Genomic DNA, 20117 nt, shown 5'->3' on the forward strand with positions numbered 1-20117 from the left:
TGTGGTGCAGGTTTTGAGAGTGTTACATACATGCTACAGGGAGGAATCATTCACAAAGATCCCAAAGGTCATAAAGGTACAATCCAAGCCGGAGATGTTCAGGTAATAACAAGAAACAGAAAACCCAAAGAAAAACATAGAATCCTCTCTGAGACTGGCTTCACTCAATTTTAATTCTTTGATATGACAGTGGATGACAGCAGGAAGAGGAATCATTCACTCCGAGTTCCCGGAAGAAGAAGTCAACAATGGTTTACAGCTTTGGATCAATCTCCCTTCCACTGACAAAATGTAAAAGAAGTTTTCTTTACTATCATCTCAAAAAGAGTTCACAGTATTTGAATCTCTCTCTTCTTTGATCTTTGACAGGATCGAACCAAAATATAAAGAGGTATCGAGTTTTGACATCCCGCGAGCAGAAGAAAACGGAGTTGAGGTCAAAGCCATAGCCGGAGACTCCATGGGAATCAAAACTCCAGTCTACACAAGAACACCAACTATGTTCCTTGACTTTACCCTCAAGCCAGGATCTCAAACCCACCAGACCGTTCCAGAATCATGGACCACTTTCGCCTACATTATAGAAGGCGACGAGGGTGTGTTCGGTTCTTTGAACTCTTCCGCTATATCGGCGCATCATGTTGTAGTGTTTGGACCAGGGGGTTTAGTTAGCGTGTGGAACAAGTCAACATCGAGGTCGTTGAGGTTTCTGTTGATTGCAGGGGAACCAATAGGTGAGCCTGTGGTTCAGTGTGGTCCGTTTGTGATGAACTCACAGGCGGAGATCGATTTGGCTTTTAACGATTATCAGAATGCTAAGAACGGGTTTGAAATGGCCAAGTGTTAGGTCACAGTGAAAAGTGTTAACAAAAACCATTTGAATTTTTGGGGTTTGTTTTCTTTATTTCACATTCAAGAGATGAATCAATGTTAGGAGCAATATAATGATGGCTCTGTTTGAGAAAGTTGATATCAAATTGAAATTGTTTTGGTTGTTCTTTTTAAATTTCTGAGCAACAATTAACGGAGCGAAGTGGTAGACATAGAGCAAAACTTTAGTCTCTTGAGGGTTGGTGGTAGACACAGAGCAAGGTGCACTTAGAGTCCCACATCAAATTAATCAGAACTAATTCCTCGACCTCGTCACATCCAGAAGGAAGCTTTGCAAACATACTGTTTTCAATCTCAACAAAATTAAGATGGGGATAATCGTAAGCTTTGGAAGAGATGTAACTTAGTTAGTTAATTACCACATCTTAAATTTTATAGATGCGTATCATAGTGACGCAAATCAACAACTTGGAAGCTGAAGAAAACATTGTGTATCATAAAAAAGTGAATATGCATATTAAGAAGCCGACAGAGTATAACAAAACAGACACCAAACTAGAACAATAGCTTTGATAATTAATATCTTGGAAGTCTTGAGAAAACATGAAGTATATACAAACACATAACAGAACTCGAACAAAATAGAATAAAAGCTTTGTTGATCTTCTCCGAGATTAAAAAAAGAGGATAATCTCCCATTTACGTTACAAGGAAAGGAAGATTAGTAGATACGCTGAAGTTATTCAGAGATTAGTTGGACTTGGACACTGGCCTTGGCTGAAGCTACTAGCCTCTGAAGTTGGCTTTCCACATCTTCATTGATCGGTGTACTATAGTACAATATCATTTGTTCAAGATTCGGCATTTTCTCCAGGAAATACTCTACTTGCTCCATCTGCTTCTCCATGTCATCACCATAGCAATCACAAATCTCACCAAAATTCAATATCTTTAGAATCTTTACGGGGCTTGATGATAAGCAAGTGGGACTGTTCTCAGAAGATTTGCATAGGCACCCGTCAACGTCCTCACATCTAATTGTACTTTTGTGATGGAGTCCCTGATCATAGAGGAAACAACTACAAAGTTTTAAATTTGTTTGAAGGTATATGTTAGCAAATGCAGTAAAAGGATTTGTAATGGTACTCTTACTTCAAAGACGAGGGTTTCAAGATTTGGACAATTCTTGAGTAGAGCCGGCAATGATTCCCATCCCACTTCCCAGTGAGTCATAATACTTAAATGATTCAGGTTCTTGAATATGGGTATTTGTTCACAGCAGAAAGTAAGAACCTGAAACAAAAACCAAATCAACTTCATTTGCAAGCCATCATGAAACACTAACTGAAACAAGGGTATTTAAATTACAGGTTGCTAGTAAGAAGACAGCAAACTGACATTCAAAAATTAGGAGGATACGATTACGATACAAACCTTAAGAGTGCTGTCAAATAAGTGAAGGATCCTAACATTGCTTATCCCCATAATAAGATCTGTTGCATTAGCGACCATATACCCGTTGGTTGCATGTGCATACTGAACACTTGTCATTTGAAGACCGATACTAGCTTCAACAAGTGAATCAAAATTCACCTTTTTATACTCGTCCGCAATATGATCTGAGTATTCCAAGTAGACGAGATTCGGCGTATCAAATGTAACAGTAAACGGGTTATTATCAATCACTTGACAGTAGAAAGTTAGACTCTTGAGGGTTTTTGAAGAGAAAGGGCGCCTCCAATAACCTTGCCAGCATAGATTGATCATGACTAGTTCCTCAAGCACAGGACAAGATGAGATAAGCTTCCCAAGGGCATTATCGAAACCACAATATGTTAACAAAACTAAATCAAGATAGAGAGTCTTAAGCTTTGGAAGAAAAACATCTCCCACATGAATGATAACACCATTTCCAGATTCCACTCTCAACCTAACCAGTGAGTTGCTCACAAGGACACTTGCAGGCATCGAATCATCGTGCCAATTCAGAGTAACGCGTAAATCAAGATCTGATACTCCACGTTCCATGACACTAGTTATCCAACGAGTGACACAATCTGGATAAACACCATCTTGACACTGAAGAGAGAAGCTTTTAATAGTAGAATTACCCTGCAAACCAAGCACTCTATCTACGAAATCCATAAACACTCTGTGTTTCTCATCCAATTCTAGGATAGGAACTTCATGTTCACGATATAATATAGAGTCATCGAAATCAAGATTTGGTCTGTAAGCAAAGAGATAGCGCCACTTTTGGGAGAGAAGTGAAGTCAAAGCTGCTTCCTTTGTGGTGAGAAACGACAATATGTGACAAATCAGAGCTTCTGGTAGATTGCTGATTATATCTTTGCAACATATATCCATCTTTGTCGGGTGCCCTACAAAGTGACAGATCTCAAACAGTTACAGACCTGAAAAAAATCAGATGCTTGCTTGACTCAAAAACACAACAAGTTCAACTTTCTCGTCACATGTCGGAAGGTTAAGAAGAACAACAGAATCAAAATCAGAAGAAAACGGGAAACAAAAACAAAATCACTGGGTTTCTAAAATCAGGCAAATGACATGATGATTTCGAGAGAGAGATATGAACTTCAGAAGCTTAACTAAAAATAAAAGGGCATTGTCAGCTGCAAATAAGTGTGTCAATGTCGACGAGACTCACTATTGAGTATCTGAGCACAGAGCCCATCAAAATCCTTCAAATCTGACAACTTCTCAGAGGTTGATTGCGAGAGGAGCGTGGAAAGACTGGAATTTTGCAACGCTTTCCTAATCAAAAGATAGGAGAGCACCCCTTCTCCCGAAGTGGACTATTCCCAACACGTCTTTCGTCTAATCGGGAGAAAAAAGGAAAAGTCTTTTTGGCCAAAACCCAAAAGTTTGTGAGGTTTGCAATGTTGTTCGGGGACGATGGTTCAAAACAGAAGTCTCAGCTCTGAAACGACATCGTACAAGCTGAGGAGATATATTTGGTTACTTGGAGTTGGATCTCATCTCGCAATTTTAAAGCTTCTTCTTCTTAATTTGGCCTTTTGTTTTAATTAGATCATCAAATTTTAATTGTAGTATATTTTCCTTGCGAGTGTCCCACAAGTTATAGAGTCCGTTCGCGTCTTAAAATTGTTATAACAAAGCAACCGTGAAGCACATCACAAGCAGTCTTATTGTTGTCCTCTGCATCCTCAGAACTTGTTATTTTCCTGAGGCTTGCTTTGTGAAGTTGATTTGAACCGTTATAGAACCATGTCTTGTTGTTGTTGTCCTCTGCATCCGCAGAATTATTTTCCTGGAAACAATAAGAATGATTAAAAGCAATTGGACCTTTCAAACAAAGAGTGATGGATATGTTGAAACAAAACCTTGAACGGAATTTTCTTCTTCTCTTATTCTTCTTCTTCATGGAAGTTGCACTTGGTCTCTACCTTGAATAATCTCCTTGGTCTGATTCTAGGAACCGAATTAAGCTGCACAAATAAAAGATAAAACTTCTTAAACTGGAAGATTGCTAGAATCAACGCAATTCTTAATTTTGAAAAAAAACAGAGGATTTTGAGATTACTTAAAGAGTGAACCCATTTGGAGAAGCACAAGCAGCAGCAACAAACTGGAAACTGAAAGGATATATGTTCATTTGAGTAGAGTAGAACTTACTTGATTAATCTATACTGGAGAGGTACTCCGGACATTACAACCAGTCTTCCATAAGACATCAAAATCGATACCTTGAGCAATTTTTCCCCTGCAGTTCAAAATACAAAATTTGATCACTTTCTTTGAATTTCTATAGAGGACTCATAGTAAAACCTCTATAGCATTTAGTTAACTAACCAAAAATAGAAGCAGAATAACCTTGACATGAATTAACTCACCGACTATAACCATTCAAAAACATAACCCTGCAGTGAAAGGAATCAACACATTAAAATAAACAATAACAAGAGGAACGTGAGACCACATTTGGGGTATCAGAATGGTTATTAAGAATGTCAAATACCTTTATGCAATTTTCTGATTACTGCCTTTGGCTTGAGTCAGTTCTGGTGCCTTGTCAAAAAGCAGAGGATTTTGAGATGACTTACAGAACAAGAAGAGTGAACCCCCATATAATGCAGAATCATCCCTAATAGGAAGAAAGAGTGAACCCCCATATATCACCATCATCTAGAGAAGCAGCAAACAAGAAAACTAAAAAAGTCTCAGTCTCACTTATGGATGGGGAACTACTGAAGCGAATGTATTGAGTGATTTTGTTGAGTAATGGAACGACTTGCCTGAATTGTTGGGAAAAGCAATGGAGTCTTTGCGTCGACGACTGAGCTACTTCTCTCCTCCGGTGATGAGTTGTTTTATGTGGAGAGATGTTTCACAGAATCTCCGAATAAACAAACCCATTAATTAAGATCCCATATACAATACAAAAGTCATATTTACGAAAGCAAAACACTCAGACGAAGAAACACACAGTAAACATCAAGAATGTATACCTTTTTTTTTATTGTTGTGGAGTTTCTCGTCAAATCAGATGAGAGTTGAAGAAGAAACGTCATGTGACCTCTGAACATCCATCACTTGCAAAGACACGAAAACATAAACTTCCACCAGATATTATTCATCAAGAATGCTTGGATCCTGAGAGTAGAGAAAGAGAAGGTGATAAGATATATAACACACAAAAGAAAAAGAAAAGAGAAATCTCAGATTCACGTTGTTACCGCAAGGCGAAGGTTTTGTTTTTGTTTTGTTCAGAATCTTTCTTCATTCTTCAAACCATAGCATATCTCCGATCTGCATATAAGCTTCGTTAAAACAACAAGCCTAAGTGAAAACAAATTCGAGGAAGCGGACAAGACAAAGAGACCTATATATACCTTTCAATTCAATCAGTTTGATGTTGTTAGTGTTGTAAGAACACGCCGGCGACCGTTTTGTGGTCATCGTACTGGTTGGAAAGATGTTGCTCTCAAGTTTAGAAAGATACCCCTGAGTCCCTGACTTGTTTTTGCTCTCTTTTCGCCTTTGCTGAACCAAAATTATGGGAATCAACACATTTATATATATATATATAAAATAAAAAACTATAACAACAGGAACAGCGACGACAAGAGTAAGACCTAGATTACCTTTTAATCGATCAGTTTGATGTTGTTTTACTGTAAGAACACGCCGGCAACCGTTTTCGTGTTCTGAGTCAAGAAAGCATCGTCCGTCCTGGCTGGAACACGAATACAAAGACCTGTTTCGTCTCACCCAAAAGAAAACAGTAAGTTCTCGCAAATGAAATTAAACAGCAACACCATTAAAAGAAAGAGAACAAGAGGCACATTTTAAGCAATTGGGAGAACCTCCGGCAGTTATCAAGAATTTACCTCCAAGATAGTAGTAGCCTTGTCAACTGAACAAAGTTTACCGCACCTTTGCTTCCCAAAGCAGAGGAATTTGAGATGACTTATAGTGAAGAGGATTCTACCATCATTTGGGTCCACGAGTTCAGCATCATCCCTAATAATATCTCCATCATCTAGAGAAGCACAAGCAGGAAAAACAAAACCAAAAAAGAAAAGAAATCTCAGTCTCACATATGGATGGGGAACTGAAACGAATGTTTTGAGTGATTGTGATTTGTGAGTAACGAGTCTGACTTGCCTGACTTGACGGTTGAGCTTCTTCTCTCTACCAAAAGTAGTAAGTGTAGTAAGTCACAACACCAGGATCACTTGTCATGTAAGAATTGGAACCAATATCACTGAAAAAGAAAGACAACCAATATTGTAAAAAAGATATAAGTATTAGACAATAAGATAATTAAGTGTTCTAAACTTCATACCTGGGCAGAAGCAGTCTCTTGTCATTGGCATTTTAAATTTTCGACTAACAACATGATAGAAGCTAAGAAGACGAGGATAGATAAAGATCAATTGGGCTCAAAGTGCTAGACCTCCAGTCTCCAGAGACGCATCATGACAGCTCAACCAAACCACAGATAAACGTCCTGACAACAACATACTTACAAGATAAGTCCCCTCCCTATGAGTGATAAACCTTGATGCTTTCGTACGTCCTTGAGAAAATATGATTCATCGTCCTGGTTTGGAACACACAGCCACAGACGCAAACCTGTATCGCCATTTCACCAGGCAAAAGAAGAAAGGAACAAACACATTAGTTAATTAAGATCCCCATATAATACAAGAACGAAACTCTTATTTCAAAAGCAAAACATCGATACCACCTCTGTAATTATAATAGCAGAACTACTTAATATTCCCATATAATACAAAAGTGAAACTCTTATTTTAAAAGCAAAAACGAAAATCAAATAGATTCATAGGTTTAGAAGAAAACGAGAAGATACCTCTGACTTGTTCAGGCCTGTTTACTCTCTCGTCACTTGTGGTAACACTGTTATCGGTCTTAAAATTGACAAACACTTCAAGAGCCGCACGAACCTGCAACAAAAATCCTAACTTCAGATGAATCCAAAATACAAATATGGTATGGTCAAGACAAAAAATTAGAATGAAAGTTCCGAGTACACCACATACCATCCAACAGCTCCGAGAAGAGCATCATCTGATTGCTTTGCTATGAACCTTCTTCTTCCTTCAAATCATCGTCTTGGTTGGAAAACACGAACACACACCTGTTTCAGCCCAAAGAAAGAAAGAAACCCACTATTTAATATCCCCATATTATTGGAAAACACGAACACACACCTGTTTCAGCCCAAAGAAAGAAAGAAACCCACTATTTAATATCCCCATATTATCCCTCCATCATCTGCCTGATTATAATCGTCTGTCACCATCATCATTGAAGTCTTGATTCTACAAAAACAAACATTTAAGAAGAACAAAGTTTTAAAGAAACTTGAGAAGAAGAATCACAATGTTACAATTAATGTGGACAATAAGTGGAACCTGATAATAACCTCTGTAATCAGATTCTTCTCCCTCTGATTCTTCAACTTCTTCATCATTTTCTCCTTCTTCTTTCCCTTCAGCCTAACCAAACATAACTCAAAAACTTTACTGTGAAGAGCTCAAAAAAAAAACAATTTTACTGCAAAATGTTTTTTTCATACCTTACACTTAGCTTCACGCCTTTCAAACACATCCACTTTATGAAAACCTGCAAAACGAAACATAAACCTGAGATTCTTGTTACACTGTTGATAGAAAGAAAAACAAGAAACAAAGAAAACACAATGTACCTGCTTTATGACACCATTTAGCTCTCTTAAGAGGTCGTGCTCTTCGAGTATCTGAAAGTGCATTACAGTTTATAAAATTGAATCAGTTTGATGTTTTACCTTTTCGGTTCTGAACCTTCTTCATTCTTCAAACCCATAGCATATCTCCAATCTGCACAAAAATAGAGAATTAGAAGAAGCTTCCTTAATATATTTTCTTTTAAGTCTGAATTATAACAACCAGCCTTAGTGAATAGTGGAACATGTTTTTTCAAACCTTATACAGCTTCAAGCTTTTTAAGCAAACCTGCAAAACGAAACCTAAACCTGAGATTCTTGTTACACGGTTGAATAAAAAAAACAAAAGAAGAAGAAATAAATAAAACACAATGTACCTGCTTACCAGATAAGTCCCCTCCGGAACACACAGCCACAGACACAAACCTGTATCGTCGTTTCACCAGTCAAAAGAAAGAAAGGAACAAACCCATTAGTTAGTTAAGATCCCCATATAATACAAGAAGGAACTACTCTTATTTCAAAAGCAAAACATCGACACCACCTCTGTAATTATAATAGGAGAATAAAAAAAAAAAAAAAGCAAAATCGATAGGGTTTAGAAAGATACCTCTGGTAGTGCTAGCTACGTTATCAACCCTAACCCTGCAGTGAAAAGAATCAACACATTAGAAAAAAAAGAAAGAAGAAGAAAAGAAAAAAAAACTATAACAAGAAGAACAACGCCGAGAAGACAAAAGACCTTTTTGTTTTGTAATCGATCAGTTTGAGTCACCGAACACGCACGCCCGCCGGCGACCGTGTTTGTGCTGAGTCGAATCAAATTATCGTCAGTCCTCGTCCACGAACACAAAACACCTGTTTCAGTTTCACCCAAAAAAAAAAGAAACAAACCCTAGAAATTTCCAAAATCAAAAAATAAACATTCACACGAAAATTTAAATTGAAACACGAAACGATACCTCCTCTGACATGTTCTTCAGGTCCGCTTGCTCTCTCTCTCTCTCGCCGCCGTTAGGATCGAACGGTCTCTTTCTCTCTCGCCGCCATTAGGATCGAACGGTCTCTCTCTCTCTCTCTCCCTCGCCGCCGTTAGAATCGAGATCTCTCTCTCGCGCTCTCCCTCTCTCTCACTCACTCACTCTCTCTGAACTGATTTTGATTTCTCCAGGAGACTGGTGGAGCGTCCGAGAGTATTTATAGAACTGCCAAATAGAAAAAGGAAATTAGGATTGCCTTTTTTATTTACTTCTTCGATCGGAACTTTGTGTAAAAAATATTAGTGGGCCGTTTGGGCTTAAAGTTTTTTTTTTTTTTTTGCTCATCTCTTTCTTTTATGTTACTAGAAGAAAAAATTTAAGAAGAATTGAAAGACTTATCAACCGTTTTATTCTTATATATAATAATATTAATTTTTTTTATGGTTTACTAATTTACTATTAGCATTTAAGAGCATCGTTACTAGAGAAAACATAGAAAAAAAAATAATATTTAATATATGATTAGTAAGAAATTGACATGTGTTGAAAAATACTGAGTAACGATTTTTCTTCTAGTAATTTTAGCAACGGTTCTTCTCCTTCTCTCTTGTTTGTATTTTTTATTAGCTTTTATTAAAGAAATTTGGGAGGAAGCAACCACCACTAATGATGATCTTGGTTATTTAGTATTAGAATTATACATTTATAGTTCGAGTTTTGAAAGGAGATTAACAATTCCATTTCACTTATCTTACACCAAATTAATATTAATTCTAACCCTCTCACTCCATTAGCGTCTTCACATTTAATTGTGCTTTTGTGATAGAGTCCCTACATTTTATATATATAGATGAGAAGAACTTGTAAAGTCTAGTTTTGTTTGAAAAATTATGTTAGCAGAGATGCAGTAAAAAGGATATGTGTTTGGTACTTCAAAGACGAGAGGGTTTCTAGTTTCGGACAGTTCTTGAGTAGAGCCGGCAATGATTCCCATCCCAAGTCCCCGTGAGTCCTAACAGTTAACTGAATCAGGTTTTTAAAAACCGGTATTGGTTCACAGCAGAAAGTAAGCACCTGAATGAAACAAAAACCAAATCAACTAAATATATGTAACACAAACCTAAAACAAAAGGTATTAATTCAGATTACTAGGTTGGTTGGTTGGTTATTTGTCTTCCTTAAATTTCTAGGTAACCGAAAGATATGATTTTAAAAACAAAACCTCTTCCTTCTAGTAGTCCTTTACCTAATATAGGTTTTATTGAAGCCAAATATTATAGGTTTCACAGAAGCCAAATATAACAACAACAACAACAACAACAACAACGGAAAAATCAAGACTACGGGTTGCACGTTAGTCTTTGTTGAAAAACCTAATAAATGGATAAAAAAAATCACATCTTAATAATTATTTGCGTTGAGAAAAAACATGAAGTGTATACAACACAGAAAGAAAAGTGAAAATGCATATATCTGAAAATATTACATAACAGAGACGCTAAATAATTTTCGACTACGAACTAGAACAAAAGCAATGTTAATTAAACAACTTGAAAACCGGAAAACACGAAGTATATATAGTATACAACACACGAAAAAAAAAAGAAGGGAAAAACGCATGTCAAGAAGCTGAAAGAGCTATGAGGGACCAATAACAGGACATAGATGCTTTTGTGCTAAAAGCTAAACAAAGAGTAAAGATAAGTTGGTGAGATGTCGTTATCCATTATTAATTAATTGGATTCTGCACTTGGATGAAGCTCCTCTAGGAACTACCCTCTCAAGTTGGCTTTTCAAATCTTCATCAATTAGAGAATGGTGGTACAGTATCATTTGTTCAAGATTCGGCATTGTCTCCAGGAAATACATGACCTGCACCTTCCTCGTTTCATTTTCTTCACTGTAACAAGGAAGATAGCCAAAATCGAGTATCTTCAAAACCTTCACCGGACTTGATGATAGGCAACTACGAATGTCCACCTCTGAAGATTTGCATAGACACCCGTCAGCATCCTTACATTTAATTGTGTTTCTGTGATAGAGTCCCTAAATTATAGATGAAAAAAAATACTTTTATAATCTTAGTTTTGTTTGAAAAATTCTGTTAGCAGATGCAGTAAAAAGGATATGTGTTTGGTACTTCAAAGACGAGGGTTTCTAGTTTCGGACAGTTCTTTAGTAGAGCCGGCAATGATTCCCATCCCAAGTCTTCGTGAGTCGTAACAGTTAACTGAATCAGGTTTTTAAAAACCGGTATTGGTTCACAACAGAAAGTAAGTACCTGATGAAACAAAACCAAATCAACTAAAATATATGTAACACACAAACTAAAACAAAGGGTATTCAGATTACTAGGTTGGTTGGTTGTTTGTCTTCCTTAGATTTCTAGGCAACCGAAAGATGATTAAAAAAACAAACCTCAAAAATGGGATTAAGACACAAACCTCTAGAGTGTCGGAACATAAGTGAAGGACCTGAACATTGCTTATCCCCATAAATAGATTTGTTGCATTAAAGACCAAATCTCCATAGCTTGCATGTGCAATCTGACGACTTGTCATTAGAAGACCGATTCTAGCTTCAACAAGTGAGTCGAAATTCATTGTTTCATACTTTTCCACAACATAATCATCGTATTCAAAGTAGACAAGATTCGGCGTAGTATCAAATGATATACGATAAGGACCTGCATCCCCTGCTACACTGCGTACCGTTAGCCTCTTCAGAGTTTTGGAAGACACAGAGCGGCTCCAGTAACCATCCCAATGTAGATTAATCATAACTAACTCCTCAAGGACATGACAGCCTGAGATAAGCTTGACGAGGCAACTGTCAACATCTTCAAACACAACATACATGAGATGGAGAGTCTTAAGCTTGGGAAGAAAAACATGTGCCAAATCAATGACGAAATCATATAGAGTTTCTATTCTCAGCCTAACAAGTGACTTGCTCACAAAGACACTTGAAGGCATGGAATGATTCGAAACCAAAGCACCGCGTAAATCAAGATCCGATACCCCACGTTCTATCACACTTGAGAGAGAATCTATCTATTGTAGAGTTACCCTGAAGACCCAATACTCTATCCACGAAATCCATAAAACCCCTATGAACCTCATTCCTCTCGGAGTCATCGAAATCAAGATTTGGTCTGTAAGCAAAGAGATAGCGCCACTTTTGGGAGAGAAGTGAAGTCAAAGCAGCTTCCTTTGTGGTAAGAAACGACAATATGTGGCAAATCAGAGCTTCTGGTAGATCACTGATTATATCTATATCCATCTTTGTTGAATTCATAGTGACAAACCTGATTAAAAAAAAAAAAAAAAGAGTAAGTCAAAGGGTTTCACATATGCTTGACTAACAAATAAAGTATACGAATCGAACAGAGACAAACCCCATAAAAGCAAAATTTGCTAGATAAACATTAAAATTAATTCGACGCTAATTAAGGAATCACAAAATCATCATTAGAAGAAATCGTGAACCTCACTTGGTTACGAGATTAAAATCAACAACTCTGAAGATTGATAGCGAGAGGGGAAGCGGAAGAGAAAGATTAGGGTTTTTTTTTGCAATCCTTGGTCAGTTTGTTTTACTTAACTGTGACGTGGCGGTGACGAAATCGGAGGGTTTTGGGGTTTCCACGTCTGCTTATCGGTGTCCACGTGTTCTTTTTGTGTGTGTGTGTGTGTGTTCTTTAATTTTGGAATAAAAGAAGAATGCTCTGTTTCAGAAAATTACTAATAAGACTTATTTTCTCTTTGTAGTGGGCTTGTATGACAAATTAATTAGCTACTCAAGCTAAGAACCGAAACAAGCAAAAAAAAAAAGATAATCGAGTATTCCCAATCAAAACGACAAATAATCCGACCGAACACAAGCCACAATAACTAAAGAACAAAAGGCAGAAAGAAGAGATGGATCTTGTTTTAGTTGACGAGGTGATCAGAGATTACATGGATCTCGCAGTTTGGTGAAGCTTCTCTTGCAAAGTTGTTAAGTTGGCTTAAAACTTTCATCAGATCATCATCTATCGATGTATCGTAATGTACTGTCAGTTGTTCAAGACGTGGCATTGTCTCTAGGAAGTGCTTGATCAGCTCTATCTGATTCTCTATACCAAATTCACCATATCTCAGTACCTTTAAAGCCTTCACTGGACTTGAAGATAAGCAAGTAGGAACCTCCCCTGAAAATTTGCATAGGCACCCGTCAACATCCCCGCATTTGATTGTATATTTGTGGTGGAGTCGCTGAAACACAAGAGTAAACAACATCAAGAAAAATCTAGTTTGTTTGAAAATTGAGTTTAAAGATGCAGTTAAAAGGATATGCGTTGGTTACGTCGAATACAAGAGTTTCTAGATTGGGGCAGTTCTTGAGTAGAGTTGGCAGTGATTCTCATCCTACATTATTATGGGTCTCCACAGTTAAATGAATCAAGTTGCTGAATACCGGCACTGGTTTACAGCAGAAAGTAAGAACCTGAAACAGCAACCATATCATCATTCTTCATCTATATCCAATCATTAACCCAAAACAAACATTTATTTATCGATGCTGAGCTAACAAACATACCGCAAGAGTGCTGGCAGATAAGTAAAGGATCTGAACATTGCAGATTCCCTTAAGAAAATCTGATGCATTGCCGACCAAATTTTCATAGTTTGCATGTGCATGCTGATGACGTGTCATTCCAAGATCGATGGTAGCTTCAACAAGGGAACCAAAGTCCACTTTTGGATACTTGCGTGCAATATGATCAGAGTAGTCAAAATAAACAAGATGTGGTGTATCAAACGAAACAGTATCTGGATTATGGTCATATTCTTCACCACAAGGATGTAGCGTTAGTCTCTTGAGTGAATTGGAAGACAGAGAGCGGTTCCACAAATCGGAGTAAACTCTAATGAGAACTAATTCCTCGAGGACATGACAACCAGATGTAAGCTTGTGAAAACAATCTTCAGTGTTTCCTAACAAAACTCTAGTAAGGTAGAGAGTCTTAAGCTTCGGAAGAGAAACATGTTCCAAATCAATGCCGTAAACATTTCCAGATTCTATACTCAGTCTAACCAGTGACTTGCTCTCGAAGATCTTTGAAGGCAGACGGCCCTCATGCAGACTAACGCGTAAATCAAGATCGTTAACCCCACGTCGCAGCACGTTTAATATCCATTCAATGACAGATTCCGAACGAACAACGCCATGTCCAAACATAAGAGAGAACCTGTTGACAGTAGAATCCCCTTGCAACTCCAAAAATCTATTCACGAAATCTATAAAACTCAAGCGAATCATCCGGCTAATGCTGTACTCGAACCCATGTTTTAGATATACGGAGTCATCGAAATCAAGATTTTGTCTGAAAGCAAAGAGATAACGCCACTTTTTGGAGAGAACTGAAGTCAAAGCAGAGTCTTCAATGGGAAGGAATGACAAAATGTGGCAAATCAGAGCTTCTGGTAGATCACTTATTATATCTCTACTGGGACCAAAGTCCGTCTCTTTCGATTTCATAGTGACCAATATTAGATCTATTCCAACAAAGAGTTACAACACCTACAAAAAAATATAAAATCATCGAAATCAAGAAGCTTCATTCCAAATATACGCCTTCCTCAAAATCTCAAATTGCAAAACCAGTTTCAAAGTCTTTGTCTTTCAGAAAATCAAAATTGCTAGAAAAAAAAAGTTCAAACTCGACACTAGAGAGAGTACAGGAAACTTTACTTTGTTCCAAATACGCTCTTTCATAAATCTCAAATTGCAAACCAGTTTCAAAAGTCTTTGTCTTTAATTAAACACACACACACAGATACAAATTGCCAGAAGAAACAATTAAAATTCGACAGAATCAAAAGAGTAAAAAAGAAGAAATGAGGAACCTTTTACTTGGTTTTTAGCGCAGAGTCCATCAAAACTACACAAATGTTGCTACTTGGTAGTAGGTGGTAGAGGGGAATTAGGGTTTTTCTGAAATTGGGATTGTGGCGGGACGAGAGAACTCTCTGATTATAGATGAGTGAGGACTCCTAAACGTCGTCGTTCAGTTGGTATGTTTCTTTTTGCAATTTTTTGTTCTTACCTAATACAATTTTAATATTGATACTGTACTTTTGTAAATTTAAAATAAATAAAAAAGAAAAAGTTTACTTAACAATTATGAAGAAAACATATTGAAGAGTTTAGAATATACGACGTGTTACTTTTAGGGATTTTACTTACAAAAATTATGAATCTTACTAATTTTCAATTTTATATGAACAATGAATTTTTATTAACTGTAATCTTAGAGGGAGGTATTAAACTTGTATTTTAGAAGATTTTAGAGTATTCTGAAAATGACTTGTTATTCAATTGATGATTTTTAATAATCTTCTAAAATCTTATATTATTTAACTTGGAATCTATGTAAAATCATTTAAAATATTTTACAATCTTTTGTTATTCAATTAATGATTTACAAAAATTATTTAAAATCTACTGTTATTCAAAATATCACAAATTTTTTAAAAAATGTTCTTTTGAATGATTCTACAAGACTTTTGTTTGTTTTTTAGTTATAAAATATGACTATCAAAATCATAGCTATAAGGTGGAATTGTTGAGGATTTTTTTTTTTTAAAAAAAAAAACCAGTTATCACAACAAAACCAACAACTGATGCATCGTCTCTTTCTCTCTCTCAAAACCGTAATCGATCGAATCATCGTAATTTCTCCTCCTGCAATCGATCGAACCTAGTGGTCAATAGTTCCTTGAAGAATCATCAAGGTACGTTTTCCTGATGCTCCGTACAAATTCTCCGATTCGTTAGATTTGGGGATTTTAAATGTGGTTGGATCACTTAGCTCAATGGTGGTTGGTGAGTTCAGTGTTAGGTGAATGAAGAAGCTCTGTTTCTTCCTCTTCCACTTCTAATTTGCGCTTGAAGCAATCAAATTAGGGATAACTTTTTTTTTATAACAAAGATTGGGGTTTGGGGATAACAATGTTATAACTTTTTTTTTATAACAAAGATTGGGTTTTGGGGATAACTTAACCTGTAAAGATAAACAAAAAAGGTTCTTTTGTTTTTGTCGTAGTTTATGAAAGATTATATTTTTTGATTGGGTAGTTCTTGTAGCGGCGGTGGCATGGTGTTCTGGTGAGCCATTGGTTATGGAGGAAGTTGTAGTGAGTCCACCTCAACCTCTTGAGATCAGGATTAAGTGGTTTGTACATCTCTCTGTCGTAGTGACCTCTCTGCTTGGGAGTCTCAGGTTTGTGTTTCTTTGCTAATAACATCTTTTCAATTTGGCTTAAGAGTCTCTGATGAAGTCTTCATTTTTTGGTACAGTCTCTTTTGCCACGAATTTTTGGTCATGAAGCTGCACGGTAAGTTGCTTTTGTTCATAATATCATTTTTTTAAAATTCCCTCAAGGTTCCCTCAGGGTTCACACGGCTCAAGCCAAAAAAATTCCTCCATGGGAAATCAATCACGTGGCCAACAAACCACCAATAGAAATAACATACTTAGGGCAAATTCTGCGTTACATTATGGTATAAAGTTTTTTTTTGTGTTATAAAATATTTTTAAAATCATTCAAAGTTTACTAAAATCTCATAGAATCTAATAGAATATCATATAATCACATTTTATTTTCCTTTTTTAATTTTTTTTAATAGAATAACTCTAAAACACAATCAAATCTCCTAAAATCTTTCAGAATCTAAAATTTTTAAATCCTACCAAATCCTAAGAATATCAAGTTTAATACCCCTCTTACTAATCCAATCCATTGACAGCTTTTGCCTTTTGGTGATTTTTTAAAAAATATATAGAAAAATTCCATCTTTTAATTTTCGACAAACCTATAGAAAGTTAATTAACGTTTATGAAAAATTGGTAAAATGCGTTACATACAACAATTTTGGAAACGAAATTCGTATAAACTACTCACAGCATCATTTTATTAATTTCCTAGAATTTCGGAATTATATGTATTTTTTTGTCTTTACTTTTTTAGATCAAGGCCAGTAAAATCATAGCAATAATATAGAAAGTTAACATTTATGAAAAATTGGTAATATGCATTACAAACAAACAATTATAGAAACGAAAATCGTATAGAGTATAGATAGTTGCAACAACATTTAATTTCAGGCAATTGTTATAAATACCACTAAAATAATTTTTTTTCCAAAAATATCACAAATTTAGTTTTTTTTTTCCCAAAAATATCACATAATTCTACTGAAGTTCTAGTACTAAAAATTAATTGCTAAATTCTAAATACTAAACTCTACCCCTTAAAAATTATACCCTAAAAGTCTAAAACTAAATGTGTCAACCCAAACATAAAAAAAATAGTACATCTTTAAAAATCATTTTTTTGTGTTTGTGGTAATTTTGGAAAAAAAACTTTTGAGATATTTTTGGGAAAAAACTTAAATGTTGTATTTTGGAGAAGAAAAAAATTTTTAGTGGTATTTAAAGGAATTTCTCTTTAACTTCCTAGATTTTCGGAATTATTTCTACTTTTTTTTGTCTTTGCTTTTTAGAATCATAACAATTTTAGTCTCAACTAGGTTAGTACCCGCGCTACGCCGCGGGTTGTTTTTGAATTTTTTTTTTTAATAAGATTTTTGTTTTGTATTTTTTGAAATCAAAAATATAATATAAATTGTTTGGAATTAGAATTTACTATTAAGTTATTTGAAATTTTATATAATCTTGTATCCAATGCCTACTCAAAGTTCAATTCCAGAATATAAATATTAATATAATACTTTATGAGCTGTCTTGCAAATAATTAATATCTATTAGTGCATCTTCCTGGTTTTTGGATCCAAGAGTAAAGAGTACACATAATATAGTAAATAAAAAGAAGTAACCACACTTGTCATATATGAAGAAAATGTGGCAGTACTTGTACACATAAGTGCTACAAACACACATGTCTATATAAAACAATGTGTGGGCATGAGGTTCTCAATTAAAAAATATGAATCGTAAGTATTAAGAACCAAAGAAGAAAGAAGTTTGAAAGCATATCCTTTCCATCTCCTTGGCGGCACTAACATTGGAACATAAGGAATTAATCTATGCTTAGCCTGCATGAAACAAGAACAATAAAAAATTACCTAAAAGCTCATGCATGGAATAGTTTTAAATCAGAAAAGAAACATTTTAAGTTAAAAAATTTAACTCACGGACTTATCAAGGTTAATACCAAATAAAAGTAGGTTTTATATAGTATTTCTTAACATATATTAAATCATAAAGTCATTGAAGACAGCATACAAAGATATAAAATACGGAAGTAGGCGATTGAAGGACGAACCTGAGATAACGTGACACGAGGTTGATGAATCCACTCTTTTCATTCGCACTAAAACAAAAAGGAAACAAGCCACAATCAAACAATGAAGATCCAGAATCGACAACACAAAACCTCATCTCAGTAAGTCCATCAACGGCGTATTTGAGCTGCGGGAGCTTCTCGGTTGCAGCGGGCCGGCGGCCATGGATAAATTTTCCGATGAGATATATACGACAAAAAGAACAAAGATTCATCTTAAGAAAATGAGTAAATACCTTGTTGACCACAGATTTGGTGATCCTCGGGAACTCCGATCCAGCTTCAGAACATACTTGAAGAAGGAAAAGGATAAACCGAGTAACGAAGATGTGGTCCTAACCGCCTCCCAAAAAAATCTGGAGCAAAAAAAGACATAAAACTTAAAAACATAGTTAAATGTCTATGGAAACACACTTGCGTTACTATCCAACTTCTTTTGTCAATGAAAGGTGACCACTAAATAGATAACACTCAGTTCCTTGAAAACAGAATGTGACACACCAAATCGAATACAAATTATGTTCTCTACACATTACCTTTGCTCGGTCATTCTTACAGCTTCAAGTCCGGTAAAGATTTTGTCAGTGAGACCAATCCTCTGCTCTAATTGGGAAACTCTAGCCATCACCGCAGCTGATACACCGTGGGATTCGTCAACGGTTTTAGCTTTGCTTAAAGCGTCTTTGCCTAGCACGAATCCTGTGGCAAACATTGTTTTCACCACTTCTTGAGCTTTAGTCACTGCTTCTCCAGCGTTGAACTTGCCTCGTTGAGCATGAGGCTACATGATTGAAGAATGAATGAGCTTTAGAAATGAGACCAAACCTGAAACCAGTGAGTGTAAGATTCTACTATTTAACAAAACCCAAAAAGATCAAAACTGAGAAATGTGTAAAAGAAAAGATTCATACATTTGAGTATGATTCATCTTCAAAACCCCGCAGAGTCGCATTCCAGAAATAGAACTCTTTGTGATGTTGTCTCCAACAAGTAATGCAAACACGCTGATCCAATATTGTTGTCCCCTGAAGAAAGCGAGAATTCCAACGAACCGAGTTATTCAGGCTCATGAGACACACAAAAAGAAAGAAAAAAAGTGAATAAAATTGAAACAATACTTACACTGAGTAAAACAACAATTTCTTGAGAATAAGAATCCCTGAACATCACATAAGCAGTGCAAGCTTGCTCACCTGACCTAGTTTTGTTAACAACATAGCAGATGTAATCTTGTGAATCCAAAATATGCACAAAATACCAATTTTGTCTAGAAGTAAGGTTTGTTTACCTGACAATATCTATATATTGGATTGTACCAGAGAAAGAGAAGAAATCAATAAGATATTTCTCGGTAACAGATGGAGATAACCCAGTCACTTCAACACCATATCCAATTTGATGATCTATCTTCACCCAACAGCCGAAAAAAAGAAAAAAAAAAAATAGAGAAACCTTAAAATATCTCAACTTAACCTAATTCGACAGATTCATCACTTCCAGACGAAATCGAAACTCATAAATATAAGGAATATACTCTTCCTGATCTCTACCTCGTACTAATATGCTTCACATGGTTCTGAAATTTCAAGCGAAACTTGAGCAAGAGTGGATTGCAAATTGTATCAAGAACACCAATTGATTCACACATCGTATTACTACAGAGCGGTGGCGAGTTCTTGAGACACGGTGAAGAGAGAATTGAGAAATCAGATTTCGGGTTGTTGAGATTTTGGAGACCTTTTC

At 35.9% G+C, this 20117-nt stretch overlaps 5 protein-coding genes and 2 long non-coding RNA genes across 10 annotated transcripts in view; 2 read left to right on the forward strand and 5 right to left on the reverse strand.

Annotated features, from left to right (window-relative positions):
* Window positions 1-1006, forward strand: part of LOC104753259 (pirin-1-like) — a 1854-nt gene extending 848 nt beyond the window's left edge. The window contains exons 2-4 of the mRNA XM_010475534.2: window positions 11-102; window positions 191-291; window positions 370-1006. Coding sequence (XP_010473836.1) covers window positions 11-102; window positions 191-291; window positions 370-847 — 671 coding nt within the window. The 3' untranslated portion in view covers window positions 848-1006. The remainder of the gene's footprint in view (window positions 1-10; window positions 103-190; window positions 292-369) is intronic.
* LOC109124899 (putative F-box/FBD/LRR-repeat protein At3g59240) lies at window positions 1388-3819 on the reverse strand. Of its 2 annotated transcripts, none has more exons than XM_019238575.1 (4): window positions 3442-3819; window positions 2266-3212; window positions 1984-2124; window positions 1388-1891 (listed from the first exon to the last, which is right to left on the reverse strand). In XM_019238575.1, the coding sequence occupies exons 2-4, from the start codon at window positions 3196-3198 to the stop codon at window positions 1571-1573; spliced, it is 1395 nt and encodes a 464-aa protein (XP_019094120.1). In that variant the 5' UTR covers window positions 3199-3212; window positions 3442-3819; the 3' UTR covers window positions 1388-1570. The 2 variants fall into 2 exon arrangements, with proteins under 2 accessions (XP_019094120.1, XP_010469329.1); XM_010471027.2 differs by having other exon boundaries at window positions 3500-3815.
* LOC104749402 lies at window positions 5159-9244 on the reverse strand. Of its 3 annotated transcripts, none has more exons than XR_002036079.1 (17): window positions 9007-9244; window positions 8787-8902; window positions 8655-8689; window positions 8422-8470; window positions 8304-8333; window positions 8048-8198; window positions 7919-7965; window positions 7766-7838; window positions 7583-7661; window positions 7380-7477; window positions 7190-7283; window positions 6204-6249; window positions 5958-6070; window positions 5706-5856; window positions 5550-5622; window positions 5322-5466; window positions 5159-5209 (listed from the first exon to the last, which is right to left on the reverse strand). It is a non-coding gene; the product is annotated as an uncharacterized LOC104749402 (long non-coding RNA). The 3 variants fall into 3 exon arrangements; XR_002036080.1 differs by having other exon boundaries at window positions 7551-7661; window positions 7755-7838; XR_002036081.1 differs by lacking the exon at window positions 7583-7661 and having other exon boundaries at window positions 7755-7838.
* On the reverse strand, window positions 10552-12575 carry LOC109129581 (putative F-box/FBD/LRR-repeat protein At3g59240). Its single transcript, XM_019238000.1, is given in 5 exon segments — window positions 10552-11070; window positions 11165-11305; window positions 11469-12050; window positions 12052-12331; window positions 12518-12575. Coding segments are annotated over 4 exon segments (1320 nt in total). The 5' UTR covers window positions 12322-12331; window positions 12518-12575; the 3' UTR covers window positions 10552-10743.
* On the reverse strand, window positions 12957-14547 carry LOC104753260 (F-box/LRR-repeat protein At3g59250-like). Its single transcript, XM_010475535.1, is given in 4 exon segments — window positions 12957-13280; window positions 13372-13512; window positions 13606-14257; window positions 14351-14547. Coding segments are annotated over 4 exon segments (1314 nt in total).
* Window positions 15679-16520, forward strand: LOC104749403. The gene is made up of 3 exons (XR_761368.1): window positions 15679-15803; window positions 16147-16291; window positions 16369-16520. It is a non-coding gene; the product is annotated as an uncharacterized LOC104749403 (long non-coding RNA).
* LOC104753261 (binding partner of ACD11 1-like) lies at window positions 17894-20022 on the reverse strand. The gene is made up of 8 exons (XM_010475536.1): window positions 19945-20022; window positions 19663-19847; window positions 19497-19572; window positions 19286-19399; window positions 18911-19155; window positions 18611-18730; window positions 18357-18404; window positions 17894-18126 (listed from the first exon to the last, which is right to left on the reverse strand). Exons 1-8 carry the CDS (start codon window positions 20020-20022, stop codon window positions 18111-18113), a joined length of 882 nt encoding a protein of 293 aa, XP_010473838.1. The 3' UTR covers window positions 17894-18110.

The sequence above is a fragment of the Camelina sativa genome, chromosome 16 (assembly GCF_000633955.1).
Source record: "Camelina sativa cultivar DH55 chromosome 16, Cs, whole genome shotgun sequence".
NCBI classification, from domain to species: Eukaryota; Viridiplantae; Streptophyta; class Magnoliopsida; order Brassicales; family Brassicaceae; genus Camelina; species Camelina sativa.

Excerpts from the sequence above, each read along its gene's own strand:
- LOC104753261 (XM_010475536.1), bottom strand. The coding sequence starts at position 20,022 with ATGTGTGAATCAATTGGTGTTCTTGATACAATTTGCAATCCACTCTTG. Across the intron at positions 19,156-19,285 it reads AAGATGAATCATACTCAAAT|CCTCATGCTCAACGAGGCAA; the intron begins GTATGAATCTTT and ends TCAATCATGTAG. Across the intron at positions 18,405-18,610 it reads CCAAATCTGTGGTCAACAAG|TGCGAATGAAAAGAGTGGAT; the intron begins GTATTTACTCAT and ends TTTTTGTTTTAG.
- LOC109124899 (XM_019238575.1), bottom strand. The coding sequence starts at position 3,198 with ATGGATATATGTTGCAAAGATATAATCAGCAATCTACCAGAAGCTCTG. Across the intron at positions 2,125-2,265 it reads TATTTGACAGCACTCTTAAG|GTTCTTACTTTCTGCTGTGA; the intron begins GTTTGTATCGTA and ends TTTTTGTTTCAG. Across the intron at positions 1,892-1,983 it reads TTGAAACCCTCGTCTTTGAA|GGACTCCATCACAAAAGTAC; the intron begins GTAAGAGTACCA and ends CTCTATGATCAG.